This window comes from Lagopus leucura, unplaced genomic scaffold, assembly GCF_019238085.1.
Source record: "Lagopus leucura isolate 7727_CA_CO unplaced genomic scaffold, USGS_WTPT01 Super-Scaffold_100157, whole genome shotgun sequence".
Lineage (NCBI taxonomy): Eukaryota > Metazoa > Chordata > Aves > Galliformes > Phasianidae > Lagopus > Lagopus leucura.
Genome location: NW_024962334.1, coordinates 6,480,574 through 6,497,064, shown reverse-complemented (window position 1 = coordinate 6,497,064; position 16,491 = coordinate 6,480,574). Strand labels below are relative to the sequence as shown.

At 41.6% G+C, this 16,491-nt stretch overlaps 1 protein-coding gene across 24 annotated transcripts in view; it reads left to right on the top strand.

The window, feature by feature from the left end:
• ARPP21 (cAMP regulated phosphoprotein 21) overlaps positions 1-16,491 on the top strand; it is a 193,436-nt gene that overhangs the window by 114,546 nt on the left and 62,399 nt on the right. For 14 of the 24 annotated variants that reach the window (XM_042888339.1, XM_042888340.1, XM_042888352.1 and 11 more), the window contains 4 exons: positions 6,061-6,169; positions 7,903-8,004; positions 13,838-13,875; positions 15,598-15,657. In XM_042888339.1, the coding sequence (XP_042744273.1) occupies positions 6,061-6,169; positions 7,903-8,004; positions 13,838-13,875; positions 15,598-15,657 (309 nt within the window). The remainder of the gene's footprint in view (positions 1-6,060; positions 6,170-7,902; positions 8,005-13,837; positions 13,876-15,597; positions 15,658-16,491) is intronic. The other 10 variants (XM_042888353.1, XM_042888344.1, XM_042888342.1 and 7 more) reach the window with 3 other exon arrangements.

Below are 16,491 nucleotides of genomic sequence, written 5' to 3'. Positions count from 1 at the left end.
GTCATAACTTCCATGCTGTATTACCAGCTCTGTTCCTTTCAATCCTGTCACATTTATCTGAAGGCCGATCATCTCCATGAGAGAGGGAGAATGCCTATCAGAATCACTTGTGACATTTAATATCCTTGTTGTTCAGTCATAAATACAGAACATGATTAGATTGCAGATGCTGTTCTGAAAAATGCTAAGAATGTACTGTCTTTGCCCAGGAAAAATGTAACGTTTGGTATTTGAGGTTTTTTTCCTGCTCTTTGGAGAAGGCTGCACCTTTTACCGACTGCCTTGTACAGGGTAGATTTTTTTTTATGGCTTTCAGTGTGCTTTTGTCATCGTAACAGAAGTTCTTAGTGACTCATTCTATAAAAGCAGCAATCTGTTAATGAGGCATCAACCTCCAAAAGCCTGAAATGCCATCTTGAGTGATTTTAAGTGTTAAGTTATGATAATAGAAGTGCACTGTGCTTTAACAATTATCTGTATTTAAATTCCTACTCTGACTTTTAAAAACTGTTAGAGCATCCATCAACCCTGAAAAATACTCTGTCCTTATTCTCAAAACTGTTGTTCTGAGGGAATATAATCAAAGAATTTTAAGCTCTAGGGCTGTAATTCTGCCTTACATCATTTTGCTGGTGCCTTTTGACAGTGCTAGCATTTGCTTCCAACTTTTGTAAATTCTCAAACTCACAGAATGTATCACCATGCCTTCAAGATCAAAGAAGTCATTTTTTTCTTACTGCAGATAATAGAGTTTTGGCCCAAAAAGTAATGCTTATGTAGTTTTATTGTGGCTATAATGCAGAGCACTAGGAGAGCCTCCAGCATAAAACCAAAAAAGCACAGCAGGCAGATGTAGTAGATATTCACAAACTAGCAAAGCAAGAAAGGATGCCATACTGTGCAACAGCATGCCTGCAGAATAGAGGCCAACGTGATGTCGGACCGAGCAGTTGGTTTAATTAAAGACAAGTGCAAATAACAAGAAAATGCAGTTAAGCCATCGGAACACCTTCATAACAGCGCCCTAAATCTTCATAACTTCTCCTTATGCAGTCGGCAGAGACACTTCTCGCCCGCGCTCACCATCCCATTGCTCTCCTGATGCTGTGCTTATGGAAGAACACAGAGCCACTTACTTGTGTTTGCCAGATGATGATCCTGCGGGTACCCAGGGGGCTCTTTGCCCCTTCCCAGCCCCATTACTTTACCTATCTGCCCTGCTGCATTGCCATTCAGGACATGAGTATTAATGCCTTGTTCCCATTTAGCACATTCAGTGAACATCACATTGCAAATGCAAAGCTGGTGGATTTTTTTCCTTCAGGCTTGTGCACACCACAGCGATCTCCACTTTTGAACTCGCTTTCCTATACTGCATTCCTTATACAGCTGCCTCGCTCGTAACCTGGGAGGTTTTTTACAGATGAGGTGCACTACAGCGCTTGCTAGATTTTTTCCTTTATCAGGCACTGTGCTGCTAAACTGTCTTTTCCACACGTGGGGAGGTTGTTGCTCCTTTTGAAGGCATCTTGTGCTGCACAGGCCTGCGTGCCATAGTGCTGTCAGAAACGTATGCCACGTAATAAAGATTTATGTGCTGTGTAATTCAGCCCTGACAATCCCACGCTGCCTCTGTGCTCTGCTAATGCAGTGACTGCGTCTTAGAAGAGCAGCATACAAAGCTCACGCTTGTCTCTTTTCATTTGTCCTTTTGGTGTGTGCTATCTCTGTTTCCCGTGTCTTAGCCAGTTAGTTCAGAGCTAAATAGCTTACTTTAAATGAGTGTAGATTATTTTGCCCCCACTATTTCATTTCTTATCTCCCATATCAATACAGATTTATGAAAGTGCATTAAAATGGTTCTAAACGTGAGACAGCCAAAAGCCCTGTGACTTCCTTACCCATCAGGATACATGGGCTGTTACCACTCTGCAAAATGTTTTTAGAGTCTGTAGTTTGATTCAAAGCTGAATACCTGCTTAGGACACTTAGATAGTGGTTTTGGGTTGGTTTGTTTTTTTTTTTTACATTGCTACTTACAATGGTTGACTTGGAATGAAAAGCATTAAATGAGCACATAATGGGAATTCTCCTTAAATATTCCATTTAAGGAGTATGCCTGGGGGACAAACTCTGCTCTCTGTCATACTGAGATAAACTGAGAGGAACTCTGCTAAAGTGAATGGAAGAATGGAACTAGTTCACAATAAAATCACCACAATGACAACAGAAAAATCTTATAATGGATGCTGCTATCAAAATCTAAACTTGTTTTTAAAACTTTGACACACAGAAAAGTTTACCTAATTATACCAGCTTTCCTCTTTCCAAAATGCAAGCTTAGTTGTAGGGAAAACTTGTTGTCCAGAAAAATCTATTTGGTTAGATTCTTGCTTAAATAGGGTCTGTTTTGCAGTTGTGTTTTAAGGGACTATAAAATGCTAACAGGAAACGTTCATCTGTTTGAGGATGCATAGAGCAGTGTTTTACTCTGAGAGCCGGTTTGTCTTAAAAGGCAAAACTGTCATGTAATTTTGTAGCAAACTGTATAAAAACTTCACTGGAAGGAAGGAATATACTGCTTTTTGCTCTGGAACACGCTGCCAGAAAGACAAGTATTTAATTGGTACTCATAGCTCACAACTTGTAGGAAATGCTAAACGAGCTCATATGTAATTTGTGGTTTTGTGAAGTTGTGCTTTAGAGAACAGATGGTTTACTTACACCAGTACTGTTGACTGAGAAATATTTGGGTGATCAAAAGGGTTATATCAAAGAAAAGCAGCTTTTTTTTTTTTCTTCTATGCATGTTTTTGTTTTTCTTCTCTTTTTTTTTCCTCTCCTATGTGTTGGTTTCTGTGTCTTTAAGGCATTCAGATTTTCTCAGTATGCTCCCCAAATCACAAAATCCCATTTATTTAAAGGGAATTGGTATTCCCTCCTTAGGCTTTTTTGGAGCAGTGGAATTTGAGATTCTCAGGTGATCCCCAGGTATGGGAACTAAATGAAATATGGACTGTCATGCATGTGGGCAGCAATCTTTGTAAGCATATATTTGCAAATCTGTTTTCTTGCATGCTTCTGTTAGCATGTAAATACACAGGTACACTGTATCTATTGGGATTAACCTCTCAAAATGATAAATAACGTAGGTTGTGGGTTTTTGTGTTTTTTTTTTTAGCATTTTGTTGTTGTTTTGTTTTTATTTTTGGTATTGTTTTGTTTTCTTTGCGTGTCTGGAAGACAGTTGCAATATTCAAGGTCTTCAGAAATACTCAGTGTCTTCTTGAAAAGGTTATGCCAGTCCCATTTTTTACCACTTTGAATTAAACTAAGGTGTGGTTGGGGTTTCAAGGTGTCTGTTAAGGTGGCAGTAGTGAGTAAGTTCCAGATTCAATGTTGTTTTGTGGAAACGAACGCATTCCATGCTTTGGATTAAGACCTTAAGATCAACGCTCTAAATAAGCTTGATAAATTCACTCCCTTACATGCATGAACACAATCCAGTGCATTGTGCAAACTCTTCACTATCAGTGCTAAAAAAGCATAGAAGAAAAGTGAATGTGGTTTCTTACCAATTATGGCTTGCATGAGATGAATTCTCAGTGTTGCAGTAACTATACATCTTATTAATATATTGCTATATATGCTGCATCTTACACAAAATCACATATTTTTTCTCGCATTTTCCATCCGTTGGCGCACCTTCAAATTCATAAAGTACTGCAGCAGATTTCACCAGGTGAAACACTGTGTCTCTACTCACATAGTAGACTCCCATAGCCTTGCTGTGCTCCATCATATTCTGCACAAACAAATGTCTTTTCACAACTGAGGATCAATCACATACTGGGCTTGTAGATTAATTGTATTAACTGGCACCAGCAGCTCATTAGTTCTGGCTTGTGGCTTGCTCTCATGCTTCTCCTTCCAGTCATCTTCTGACAGGTGGAAACATTTTAAGAACACTAAAGGAAGTGAAAATTGGATTTTTAAAAATAGCAGTAATGTATCAACTATTAAAAGCATGTTGTTTATTCAACTGTGTTAGTAGTCAGAGATGTTTAGTTGCTTTTGTTTTTAACTTTTTTTTTTTTTTACTAACTTTTGGTAACTTCAAATCTTTCCTCTATGTTTTAAAGTCAGAAATATTTACTGTGTGCACTGCATAGTTTGTTAGATCCTTAACAGATCGCTCATAGCTATAAATTTTACAGTGATAGTGCATCTAGAGAGGTTTAGTTTGTATTCTAAGCCACAAAATGAGAAAAACAGCATTTTTCAGTTGGTGATTTCAAAGCAGAGTATCTGCAGGTGCTCATCCTCTGTTCTAATTGTACAGACACAGCGCTTATTCATGAGAACAAAGGCAGAACACGCCACCTAGCAGTCCATTAATTGGATTTTGTAGCATTTCTGGTAAGACAAACCACCTCTGCCTTTAGCAACCCATGGTGTCATGGAACTGTTATAAAAAGCCAAGCTCCTTTGGGTCACCGAAGAGACTTGGTTGGCTGTGCTGATGGTTGGACTTGGTGTTCCCAAAGGTCTTTCCCAACCTAAATGATTCCGTGACTCTAAGGGCATCTGCAGAGTCTGTTGACTTCCGCATTGTGGGCCCAATATCTGCAAGTGCCAACACCTCCAGCTGATGGACAGAATGTTGTAACACTCAAAGGCTGTGAAAATCTGGCCCTTGTGTTTTGTTGCTTTGTCATCAAAATGCAAATTGTGCCCAGAAGTGGGAATTTGTGGAACTGATACAGAAAGTGAGGCAAGAGAGCTGCTGTATCTTAATTCTAAATTTTCAACAGTTCATTATAAATGTTTCCTGCGCACCTGATGGTGAATTGCAGTGGACTGTAATTGTGGCATGAATATGTGCTGTCTTTTGATTAGAAATACGCTGCTAATTAGTTAAATACAAATCTGAGTGATATAACAACAAAATGGTGGCTGATCTCACCCAAGATTTAATTTTCCACTCTGGAATAAAGCAAAGCTGAGACCTTCATTTCAGAGTTTGCAGAGAGCTTTCAGACGTTACTTATGAAGTCACTGAATTCTCTCAGCTCCACCTTTGACTTCTTCTGTCGGTGGCAGTTTTGGGCCTGGTTTGTGGTGGTCTGTTCAGTAGGCACAAGCATCTCCTCAGGGTGCCACTGCTGGAAGCAGTCTGTGCTCCTTCAGCTTTTCAAAACCAGCTTGTGATTTATCAGTGGTTGATAGCATATGAATTCCAGCTCTTCATGTCTCCAGACCGTCGGTCACCCTGCTGAAATCAGTGGGACACAACATGTTATTATGGGTTGGGGTCCAGGAGTTGGCACATCCTGGAGTTGTTGTCAGCTACAAGGGATGGCAGTGGCCAGCTCAGTAACACAAGATGTTTCTTGCTGTTTGCTTTTTGTACAAGGTGTGAACGTGGGGAACGTGGAACAGCTCCTCTTGGCTTGGGAACCTAAAAATGTGAAGCTTCTAATTTGTACAGTTTGGCTCTTAAAAAATAAATGTCTGGATGGGTTCAGTGAACTAATTGATACTCTGTGACTCTTGTGGAATATTTTCCTCACTTAACGGTGATGAGATAATTACTTGTTTAGCAAAATACCATCAGTCCCTCCAGTTATGGTTTTATTTGTTAGGAATAAGAAGCTCTTGCTTTTGCTCTTAAGATTTCAATCAGTTTTGCATTACTTGCAAAGGTGGTTCGATGCCACAAAGCTGCCGCGTTGCTGGAGATCCCTGCTACTGAAGGAGCCAAATTAACATGCAGCATGTTAATTTGTTTTCCTGTCCTTCGGTCGCAGAGAGGAGAGAGAAATATTTCGGTGAATTCTCGCTCCTCACTACATAACAACAACAAAAGCTGTTTATGGCAATAACAGTTAGCAGCAGGGCTGGCCCCAGGCTGCTATAGGACGCATCTCACGATGAGTACCAATGTTGACTGGTTTTGCACTGAATGCCTCTGTGAAAACAAAGAGCACTGAGAAAATAAAGATCGAACTAAAGCCGAAAGAAAGATTTTTTTATTGCTATGTTTTACTTTGCTGGCAGACCAGAGCAAAGGTTTTCTGAACATTTAAAAGATGAAAAAGGTGAAGAATCCCAGAAGCGATTTATCTTGAAGCGAGATAACTCTAGTATTGATAAAGAAGACAATCAGGTTGGTTCTCGGCTCGAGAGTGGCTGAAATTTTGTTCTGTTCTTTTCTTTTGTTTTGGAGGCGGGCTGACTGATGTTATTGTTGTTCTTTTGTTGTTGCTCTCCTCTCCCCCCCGCTGCTCCTTGCCCCGCAGCAGCTCCGAGCCCTGCGCGGCCGCTTGCGCCGTGGCAGCGTGTGGGTCTGCATGGGCGGTTTGCTTGGCAGGACGTGCTGCATGCCCACGGGGGGAACGCCGAGGCTCGGGCTGCGTGGGAAGGCCGTGCTGGTCGCATTTCTCCATGTGTCGCCTAACGATGGCAGCTGTTCCGCTCCCTACAGCTTGCTCCTTCAGTTGTACCCATCCATTCGGAGCTGGATTTCAGTACGGACCGATGATAAACTGGTGTAGCCCAAAAAGGAGAAAACAAACAAACAAACAAACAAAAAAGCCCCAAACAAACATGCAATGGTGAGGCCAGGTTGATTTTTAAACTATCCTAAAATAAGTTTTGACCAAAAATGAATCAGTCCCATCTATTAGCTCCCTCCCCCCCGCCCCTGCCCTCACCGTGTGTTACTGTCTGTGTGACTGACCTGCTTGTTGTGCATGCTCCGCAGCACCAGAGTCCCCGTGTTGCTCATCCCATAACGCGGCATTGCTGGAGGTGAGCGATGTGTAGGGAGCACCAGGGGAGCACGTGGCTTTGTGCTGCCTTTACTCAGTGTTGTGCTGTTCCGGTCTCGTGCAAGCTGTGTATGTGGAACATATTAATAACAACAACAACAACAAAAAAAAAAAAAAAAAAAGCAAAAAAGGTTCCGATACAAATTGCTATTTTGAGAAAGTTCTCCCAGGTAAGAAGACTGTGTGTGTTTTCTTTGCTCAGGTTGTGTTTGTTGGAGGTACCTGCTCTAGTGAGTCTCTCATTGCCACTCTCCTTCATGTTTTCAGTAAAGGACTGATTTTTCCTTTCTTTTTTGTTTCCCTTGTCTCCACATCGTATCTGGCAGCCTTGCAGTTAGGCTGCATCTCAGTTGGCTTAGACGTCAACTCTCAGCCATTTTCAGGGTGCGGTGAACATGGGGTTCAGCTGAAGGAATACAGCATGACCAATCATAGAGTGCTGAGTGGATGGAGGAGAGCAGTGCCCGTAATGTAACCACAAACGAGGAGCTTCTTGCTGGGGACCCTCCTCTCTTCCCTCCCTCCCCAGGCCACAGCCACTTGCTGCACTCTGGTTTATTGCTAGGCGAAAAGGGCCACGCTTTTCCCAGTGAAAATGAAATTAGGGGGTTCCTTATGTCATGGAAATGGTTAAAATTCTTGTACAAAGCGCTTGGGACTTCTCCTTAGTAAGCGAGCTTTTGGTGGGCTTCTTTTAGAGCTCACAACTTAGGTCTTACTGCCTGGTTTCCCTCCTTTCTTCCTTGATCTCATAGGTAGCACAGTGCTGCCTGCCCTCCCATCTCGTGGCCACTAGGATAGCTGAGAGATGGTCAGATGCAAAGGCTTGGGGTGACAACAGGTGGATTTAGGGCTGTGGGTTGCAGGCATCAGGCAGGAGGCCTCCTCTCAGCCCTGGGCTCCATGGGCAGCATCTGCCTGGGAGCCCTCGGGTGCCCTAGGAATGAAAGGTATCATTTTCATGGTTCGTTTGTTTGAGTGAACATTGATTATTCTCAGCTGACAGTTACTTAATGGCAGTTTTTAACAGCTCAACTTATATAACCCTCCTGGTTTTTTTTCTGCTCAGCAAAACAGAATTCTTCCATTTAGAGATGACAGACGAAGTAAATCAATTGAAGAGAGAGAAGAGGAGTATCAGAGAGTGAGGGAGAGAATATTTGCACAAGATGTGAGTAGTTGTTTTCCTTGCCTCTTTAGTGCCATACCTTTCCCGGTAGCCAGCCAGCACTGCCCCTGCAATGTGAATGCTGGATTTGCACCATGAGCTGGAGGTGGCAGGGAAAGGCTCTGAGAGAAGCTTCAGGTGCTGAGGTTGCTTTCTGGAGGAGGAGACACTGAGAGTTGCAGGGATATGGGCAGAAGAAAGAGGAAGCCCAGCATGTTGTCTGAGAAGTGCTTACCCTGTTCCTTTGAATGTTCATGTTTGTGTGGTCGAGGTTTTCTTCTTCTTTCTCTTTTTCCAACCAAAGAGCAGCGATTTAAATGGACACTCTCAATGATCTCAAATAGCCGAATTATTTCATATACCTCAAGCCAAATCACACTTTTTTTCAAGTAGCATTCAGCAGAGCCACCTGATGGTTATGTGCTTTGGACCACTGCTGTACAACTGAGACACTGAGGACAAAGAAAAGTCAGTGGGCAAATGTGGAGCTGCACAGGTTTTCTGAAAAGGCTGATTATTTCTGCCATCAGAAGGAGTCCTGCTGGTGATTGTAGCATGAATAGAATAAAGTGAAATAGGTCTTGCAAAAAAAAAGAAAAAAAAAGAAAAAAAAAACTTGAAAAAAAAACTTTTTAGAAAGCTTAACTAACAAAGCTACATTTCTAGGGGAAAACATTTAAATTTGGCACATCTATGAACTCTACTTTATGTTCCTTGAAAAAAGAAAATTAAAATTTGCTGTCCTATTGTAATGAAGGGATCCTAAAAGGAGAGAGGGGAAAAAAAGGAAGCGGGGGTAGTTACCATTTTGTTTTATCTCACATCTCTGTGGGAGCTCTGCCACTTAGAGGAAGATGGGAACAAAACCAATTAAAACGTACTGAATCATATTTGGCAGTGTCCTTTTAAATTAAAACTGTTCCTGTGTTGCAGGACTTACGCTGTTGTCTAAGATAACCTTTTGTTTTGCTCTGGTTTTGGAGTTCCACACATCCAAGTTACTTTTTGTTTTAGGAGAGTATGTTCTATGGTGTTAAGGTGTGTGTTGTCTCATTTGTGATGAGTAAGTTTTGCTCGTTAATAAGTAGCTTGCCACATCTGAATGTTTTTAGCCTGGCTTTTTCCTTCTAGACTAGAGAAAGTTGCAGAAAAACAGAAGCCCTTCAGTTTATGTTATGCTTTCAGCACGTGGCTCTGATGTGCATACTGTCACGGTATGTACAGTAGAGTTAGTGAGTCATTCATGAGCCTCTTTTTGCAACCTGTCTTCTGTATGAAAGATTCTGTCTCTGGTGTATTACAAAGGAACTTGTGCAAAACCAAAAAATCTTTGGGTTTTGAAGCAGACTGTAAATGAGGCAAAAGGTTGTTAAAAAAGCAGCAGCTAGAAATGCCAGGCTGGGAAGCAGATGGCTGGAGAGGTGTGCTGGAACTTGCTCCCCAATGTGCTGGTGTTCTGATTTTTAGACCGTTGAGCTTTGAGGGCAAGTGGTGAGCTTTGAGTTGCTCACAGTTGGAGGATGTTGTGGTCTGTTGGGTTAGCAAGGTCCAAGCAACGGTCTGGTTGTGGCAGGCATCCTATATGGATGTAGAGTGAGCATGTTTCCAGATAGCAATGTAGATCTCTCCCTCTCTCTCTCATATCCACTCATTTGGTCTCTCTCTCTGCTGTTGTAGGTGCTAGTGAGCCAGCAATACACCATGTTGCACTGAATTTCAGCAAGTTGTACTGATAATATTAACAGGAATTTGTTTCTTAGCTGAGCTTTTTTGATTGGAGCACTCCTCATAGTCTGGCACTGTGAGGTTGTGGTGGTGGACAGTGTTACGTTCTGGTTCATTTTAGGAAGGAGAAGTGTGGTTTCCTGTCGTAGGTAACCACTTGCTGCATGTAGGACTTTTTAGTTTAAAGAACTCTGCAATCATTTGTAAATCCATTTTCCCCAAGTTTCTGAGGTAGGTACCTAAGCACGTAAGCCTTGTCATCTTGCAAATTACAGATGTAGAAAGACAGAGAAGAATTAATCATGGTATGAAGAATTAATCACGTGGTATTTTTATTACCTGTATGCTATTTACACTCCTGTAGTCAAGCCTTTATCCATGACTTGCTTGTGAACCTTAGAAAATGGTTTACGGATATTTCACTCTTATTAGAGCGTGCATGAAGAGGACTTGCATGAGAAGTCTCCATAGGGCAACAGTGAAGGTGCAGCCGTTCCTTGTTGCACCTAGCATCACTCAAAATATGCCTCAAGAATCCCAAACTCTGTGGAAGGTAGATCAACCCAACTATCAGAATTCAGAGCAAAATGTAGGAGAAAAAGGGAATCTGGGGACAGAGGCAGAGAGTCCTGTGCATGTGTCAAGTACCGTGAAAAATACCTTAATCTGCTCCCCCCATGTTGAGCAACAGAAAGCTTCCTTGCCCTTCCTTTGATTTTTGCAGCGCTCCAGTGCACCAGATATCTTCATTTCCAAGTTTAAAATAAATACGTTCATGAATAATGCTATCATTATGATAGTCCTCATGATGATTAGTCTGATATTAGTCAGTCTAAATTATACTCCCTGTCAAATTTTCCATCTGCTGTGTTGGCTATCATAAATTTTGATAAGGAAAGCTGGAGGTTCTAATGACTCCTGTCATGTAGAGTCGTAGCAGGTGGCAGGGACTGAGAGAAGCATGTTAATGACGTAACTTAATAAAAGGGTGGGTAAAGAGTGAGTGTATTTGATCAGTTCACTGCAATAGGAACTGCTAAGTACGTACCTCCTAAACTTGTAGGTTGCTGTAGCACTGAGCCAGCACTGCATGAGCTCTGTTACGCTCAAGGTTATTTTTCAGTTGTAAGGCCTGCAACCTTTCTATCATAAACTCATTTTTATTGTAAACCCAGCTTTACAACAGCTTGTCATTTTTATGACCAAGTGCACATAGGACCTGGAGTATTCAGGTCTTAAAAAGAAGTTTCTCATCTAGGCTGCTTCAGTTGCTTTTGTTGCATTGAAGAGTAATTCCCTGAGGAAAATAATAATTACTAAAATCTTAAAGAAAAGAAAGGTGTATGTTACTCTTTCAATACACATCAATATGAATTATAGGTTTAACTCAGAATCCTGAATGTATATGTAAATGGCGCAGTAAGTTTGGCTTTTAAGCATGCAGAAAATTGATTCTAGAGACAAGCAATTAAATTACTTAGGGGAAATTTCATTTTTTGAGGTTAATGCAATGTATAACCTCATGAGCCAGAATCACGTAAGAACCATTCACTGTTCATCAACGTATTCTCTAGTAATTATTGTGTATTCACTGAAAAATGTAGATGCTTTATTAGTTACACAAATGCTGGAATTGTCCATGTTGCACAGGGTACTTAATAAAGGAAATACATCACAGTTTTTATTTTTGGCTGTTAATTGTTACGGCTGTTTTTGACTAAGCAATATATTTTGAAGGGCCAGATCCTTCAGGTGAAATAATGATTTTCCTCTGATTAAGAAAGCGTGGAGGATCTTCACTGCTCCCTGATTCAGGAGTCACTGAAGGAATGTTTGAAAAGCTGGCTTTATCCTTGTCTTATCTTGTAAAAAGAGTGGGAAGAAAAGGTTTTAAAATGGACAAAACCAGGAAATGCCTTCTGTTGGCTAGCATAAACCCACAGGTATCAAGACTGCAGTATGGCTGTACAGAGCCCCCCTTTTTTGCTGCAGATCAAGCAATTAGCATTAGTTGTAAGCCTGAGATGTATCAAATCTCATTAACTCACATGCAGATGATTGCCTGATGATATCCACTGCAGGATATTGCTGCATGTTAATTGTTATCTATGCAGGCTAATGTAATTGAAAACAAGAACAGCAACCCCCAGTATACCTTGTGCTTGACAGAGCTGAAGCACGTCTTCCAGTTGAGACTTAAAAAGGTTCTGGGAAATTATGGAATGAAAGACTAGTTTCATAAGTGACTGTTAGTCATAAAGAGAACCTTAATGGAAATCTTGCATGCAGAAGTCCCTGAGGAGGTGAATTTGTAGGTGATCTTGCATAACCTTTTTTCCTTTAGTAGATTTGTTGTCAGTGTCTTTGTTCGGTGTAAAAGAGCCAAGAGTTTTAGAAACCTTTTTTTTCACAACATCTGTGTATGTACTTAAGGCTCAACTGAAAGTACTAGGAAAACTGAAAGTACTAGGAAAGCTTATTGATGCTGTAGATCAGGAAGGTGAGTCATGGCCTTGTAGTAGCTGAACTGCTATCCAGAGCTGCTTAGCCATCAGATTTTTTAACAGTAAGAGTAACATCATGAGGAAAGTGCCTGTCTTTTCAGCCTATGCCCATATTGAGAAATAAAGAAAAGATGCCGCCTCGTGGTGGAGGTGGTACAAACCTACAGGGGGATTTCAGTAGACTTCAAAGTTGTTAGACTGTGCTCAAGCCCACGCAGCCCCCAACTGTTGATGAAAGCTTGTGAATGAGGAACATAAAATGGGAGCAGATGAAGTGCTGTAGCTGTGCAGAGGATCCCAGTGGAATAGTTCACATCTCTTCTTAGCCTGGGACGGAGCCCTAGGTCTGCTGCAGCCAATCCCTGGCGATGGAAACCTTGGCCCTGAAATGCCTAGGTTTTGTGCTAATGAGATGTGCTTGCCACCACTGCAGCCCAGATCGCTGTGCATTCGATTCCTCTGGATTTCCTCACATTCAGCTGGGGCACAGGCTGGAAGCCTGCCTGAGAAGCATTCACCAGGCAGGTGCCTGCTCCATACAGCATCCCTGGATCAGGTGCTGGGTGGGTAAATGGCAGTGCTGAAGAGAAACTGCGCTGTGTCCTCAGGGCTGAGTTCATACATCTCCTGTACAAGTAGAAAGTGACACCAGTAATGATGGTGTGCCATTATTCTTTGAGCTGAGTCCCATTGTTGTGGAGGGGATGGGCATGAGCTGTGGTGTCCTCAACCCCTTGCTTTCCTTTTGTTTAAATTCTTTATGAGTACTGACTGTCCTTTCTTCTGTACCTCATGGAGATATAATCCAATGGCAGCTGCGAGGCACTTTGTGTAGCGAACATGAAATGGGAGGGAAATGGAAAAAATCCAAGTGGGAGAATTATTCATGGGAAATTGAGCACAGCTTCATTTCTCTGCATAAAAAAATTAAGTAATGCCTGAAGAATTACACACTTGCCAATAGGATTTATTTCTTCCGAGCCCCTCACCTTTCTCGGGGTCTAAGTCATCTAAGTCCTCCAGCAGAGAAGCATTTTTGCAATAGATTTTATTATTGATGTTATTATTATTAATATTACCCTCATTTTATATCTCGATGTGGGTATGGCTGTTTCCTCTCCACGCAAAATCACTTAGTATCTCTAAGTGCTGTAGTCTCTTCTCTCCCTTTGAAGAACTTTGTTGACTTTGCATGCTCTCCTCCTGTTTGTCTTCCCTACCTGCAGCTCTGTGCTATTCTGCAATCTTATTTCTGGGTGGTAGGGCAGACTTGTGGAAACTCGCTTTATGTAGGCAAAATGTTTTTCCCTTTGAATCACCAGCATTTTGCACATTCCACCTTCTTCTGATCTCAGGGCTGAGAAGTTTCAGTTTGTTTCCAAACTGAGACCCCTTGTTGGCAATGTGTTGTAATGCATGGAATTTATTTTACTGGCCTGACCTCATTCTTGACCTTTTTTCCCTTCTTGTCTTCTGCAAATGCAAATGATGCATGAATTGAAATCCCCTTATGCCTGACCAGGGGAGATAATTCTAAAAACAAGGAAGGAATTGGAACAGCAGAGCATATCTAGAACGTCTGATACAATGCCTTTTTTATTTTTCAGTCAGTTTGCTCCCAGGAAAACCTTTTTGTGGAAAACAGGTAAAAAAAATACAGCTTTTTTTTTTTTTTTTTTTTTTTTTAATTTCTCTAGCTGTTTCTCTCTTACTATTTGGTGTATCCATAGCTGTTAATGCCAAAAGCACTGAACAGATTCATAATCCATAACAACTGTGGTGTTTTTCTGCTTTGGGGAGGGAGGGACGGCTGGGGAGGAAGGGGTTGCCTTGCAGTGCTGTGTTTGAACAAATAAGTGAGGTATTAGTGCTGCTTTCCCCATACTCTGCATTTCACTTTCAAAAGGTGGTTGCAGGGTGGTGGTGTAGGAGAAAGCCCATCTAATGTTTCATTTCAAGTGACTAATCTCTCTCTGGAGTGCCCTCAGAATTTAACTTACCGATCTTTCAGAAGCACTCGAGCAGCAGCTGGATGATGGTATTTACGAAACAAGGTGTTTGTGTTTCTGGTGCTTAACCCAGTTTTCATGGCAGCACTGAGCCGCTTGTTGCTGCTGAGGGCTCAGGAGTCCCCCAGGTCCTGCCTGCTGTGGTCCTGCATTGTAATAATGCAATGATGGTACCTGAGCCAACTGTTACTGCATTACTGTGTGATGGTTCTTCAGGTTCCTTATAATAAATCCACTTCAAGCAAAGGGAAGAAGAAACTGTGTGTTAATTCTGACGGTATATGATATACAAAGCTCTGTAGCAGCCATAAATAAGCATGGAAGATCTTAGGAACTGTGTGCCATTATGGCAGATAAGGATTTCAATCAAAATGCTGGGCATTTCATCAGTGAGTGCTGGAGCTGCGCACATTCTAAAACTGTTCATTGTTGGCTTCGAGAAGATCATCTTTCACAGTATTTCTATCTCTGTACATCCTTACTTTTGTCATTTATGAGTAAGGCTGTTCCCATGGTAAATGACTCCTCAGTAGCGGTACAAAACAGCCTTTCTGGTGGATGGTCCTGAAGGGAGAAGGAGGTGTATCCCTCAGGATGTCCCACTGCCACCTAACCACCTTGTATTCTGAGAGCCCAGTACATTACCTCAGCTGCTGCTTCTGTATCACAAGATACGTTTTGTCAGAATAAATAAAAATTCTAACAGAGGAACCCTGAAAAGCCAAAAGAAGATACTCCCATAAACCTGCTTTTTTATCCCTGGGAATGGGAGAATAAGTGTGTGGATGCACACTCAGGTGAAGATCAGAGCACTGCTTTTTCTTGCTGCATGCCATACAGCCATCGGCCAGGTGAAACACTTAAACTCATACTGAGCTCTGTGCACGTGAGCAATCTTGTGGATTTGCTGTGTTGGAAGTTTCACACATGTTTAAGTGCTTTGCCTTTTTTCGTCTACCTGAAAAGCTGAACCTGAGCATTTATCTGAGATTTCCAAGGGACATAGCGAGTACTTAAAATTACGCTTGCACTATTTAGCTGGCTTGCATTTTTATGTTCTATTAGGTGACATTCTAATGAATTTTCTTTTAGATGTAGAAGTATGGTTCCTTGGCTTCTGAGAATTACCTTGCTTGGTAACAGGAAATATTAAATGGCCTTCAGCCTCCCTGGCTGACATTGCTTATGTTTGGTTGATTGCCAAGTTGTGGGAATGGGAGTTGGGGGCCAATTTTAGCCTTGCTTCTTTAACTGTTAAGTGGGCAAGATGGAAGATATTGCTAGAAACTACATGTAATTTTAAAGATAGATTTGTATTACTGTGTGTGTTACCGTAATCTTTCTTTTCATTTTTTCAGTAGGCTCTTGGAAGACAGTAGCATATGCAATGATACCCATAAGAAAAGACAGCTGTTTAGGTTTGTATGGCTTACTTTATTTAATATTTGTTTCCCAGTAACTCTCAGTTGTGATTCTGCCTGTGTCCTTGCCATTGACACCTTGCCTGGGTATGGGTATGTCATTTTTCTGTCCAGAAGGGAGCACTGAAGTTCTTATCTTGCTTATCCCATGCTCTCTGAATGAGGAGATCAGGGCAGGACACCTTCCTTTGGCTTTGCTGATCATCAGCTCCGGAACCACATCTAGATTTTCAGCTGTTTGGGCTTCCAGAATTTGGGGATTATTGTAATTCTGGGAGTCCATTTAGCTGTAGTTCAGGCGTTTTTCACAGACTAGTGTCCAGCCTGACATTTTTTCCATTCTTTGTTTTATTTAAAGCTGAAATAAAAATGTAATGAGGTGAAACCTGTTTCTTTATCTTAAAGCATCAGTGCTTGGGAAAAGTTTTCTCCATTGCCTTTCTGTTCCAAAACCTTTTTCCATCTGCCCAGAGACTATTCAGTCATAATCTGTATCCCGAGGAACATCCCATGACACAAAGAATCAATCCATATTTTCATGGAGAGCACCTGGGCAGTGGAAGAGCCAACCTGATCCAACTGAGGAACTTAGACAGGCTCTCATCCCATGCCAGGAGCACCAACAGATTTAAATCAATCAAAGTTTGGCATGCCAAGCTGCTTATAAAGCCAATCAGCTGCGACAGACTTTAAGCAGAGCAGGCAGAAGTAACAAATTCTTTCAGAATCATATCCTTCATCTAGTAGAGCATGGGTATGGCCAGATTTGCTGTTTGCATTTGTAGCGGTGATAGTTTGTCACTGCAAGCTCGTATCACCTATGTTAACATG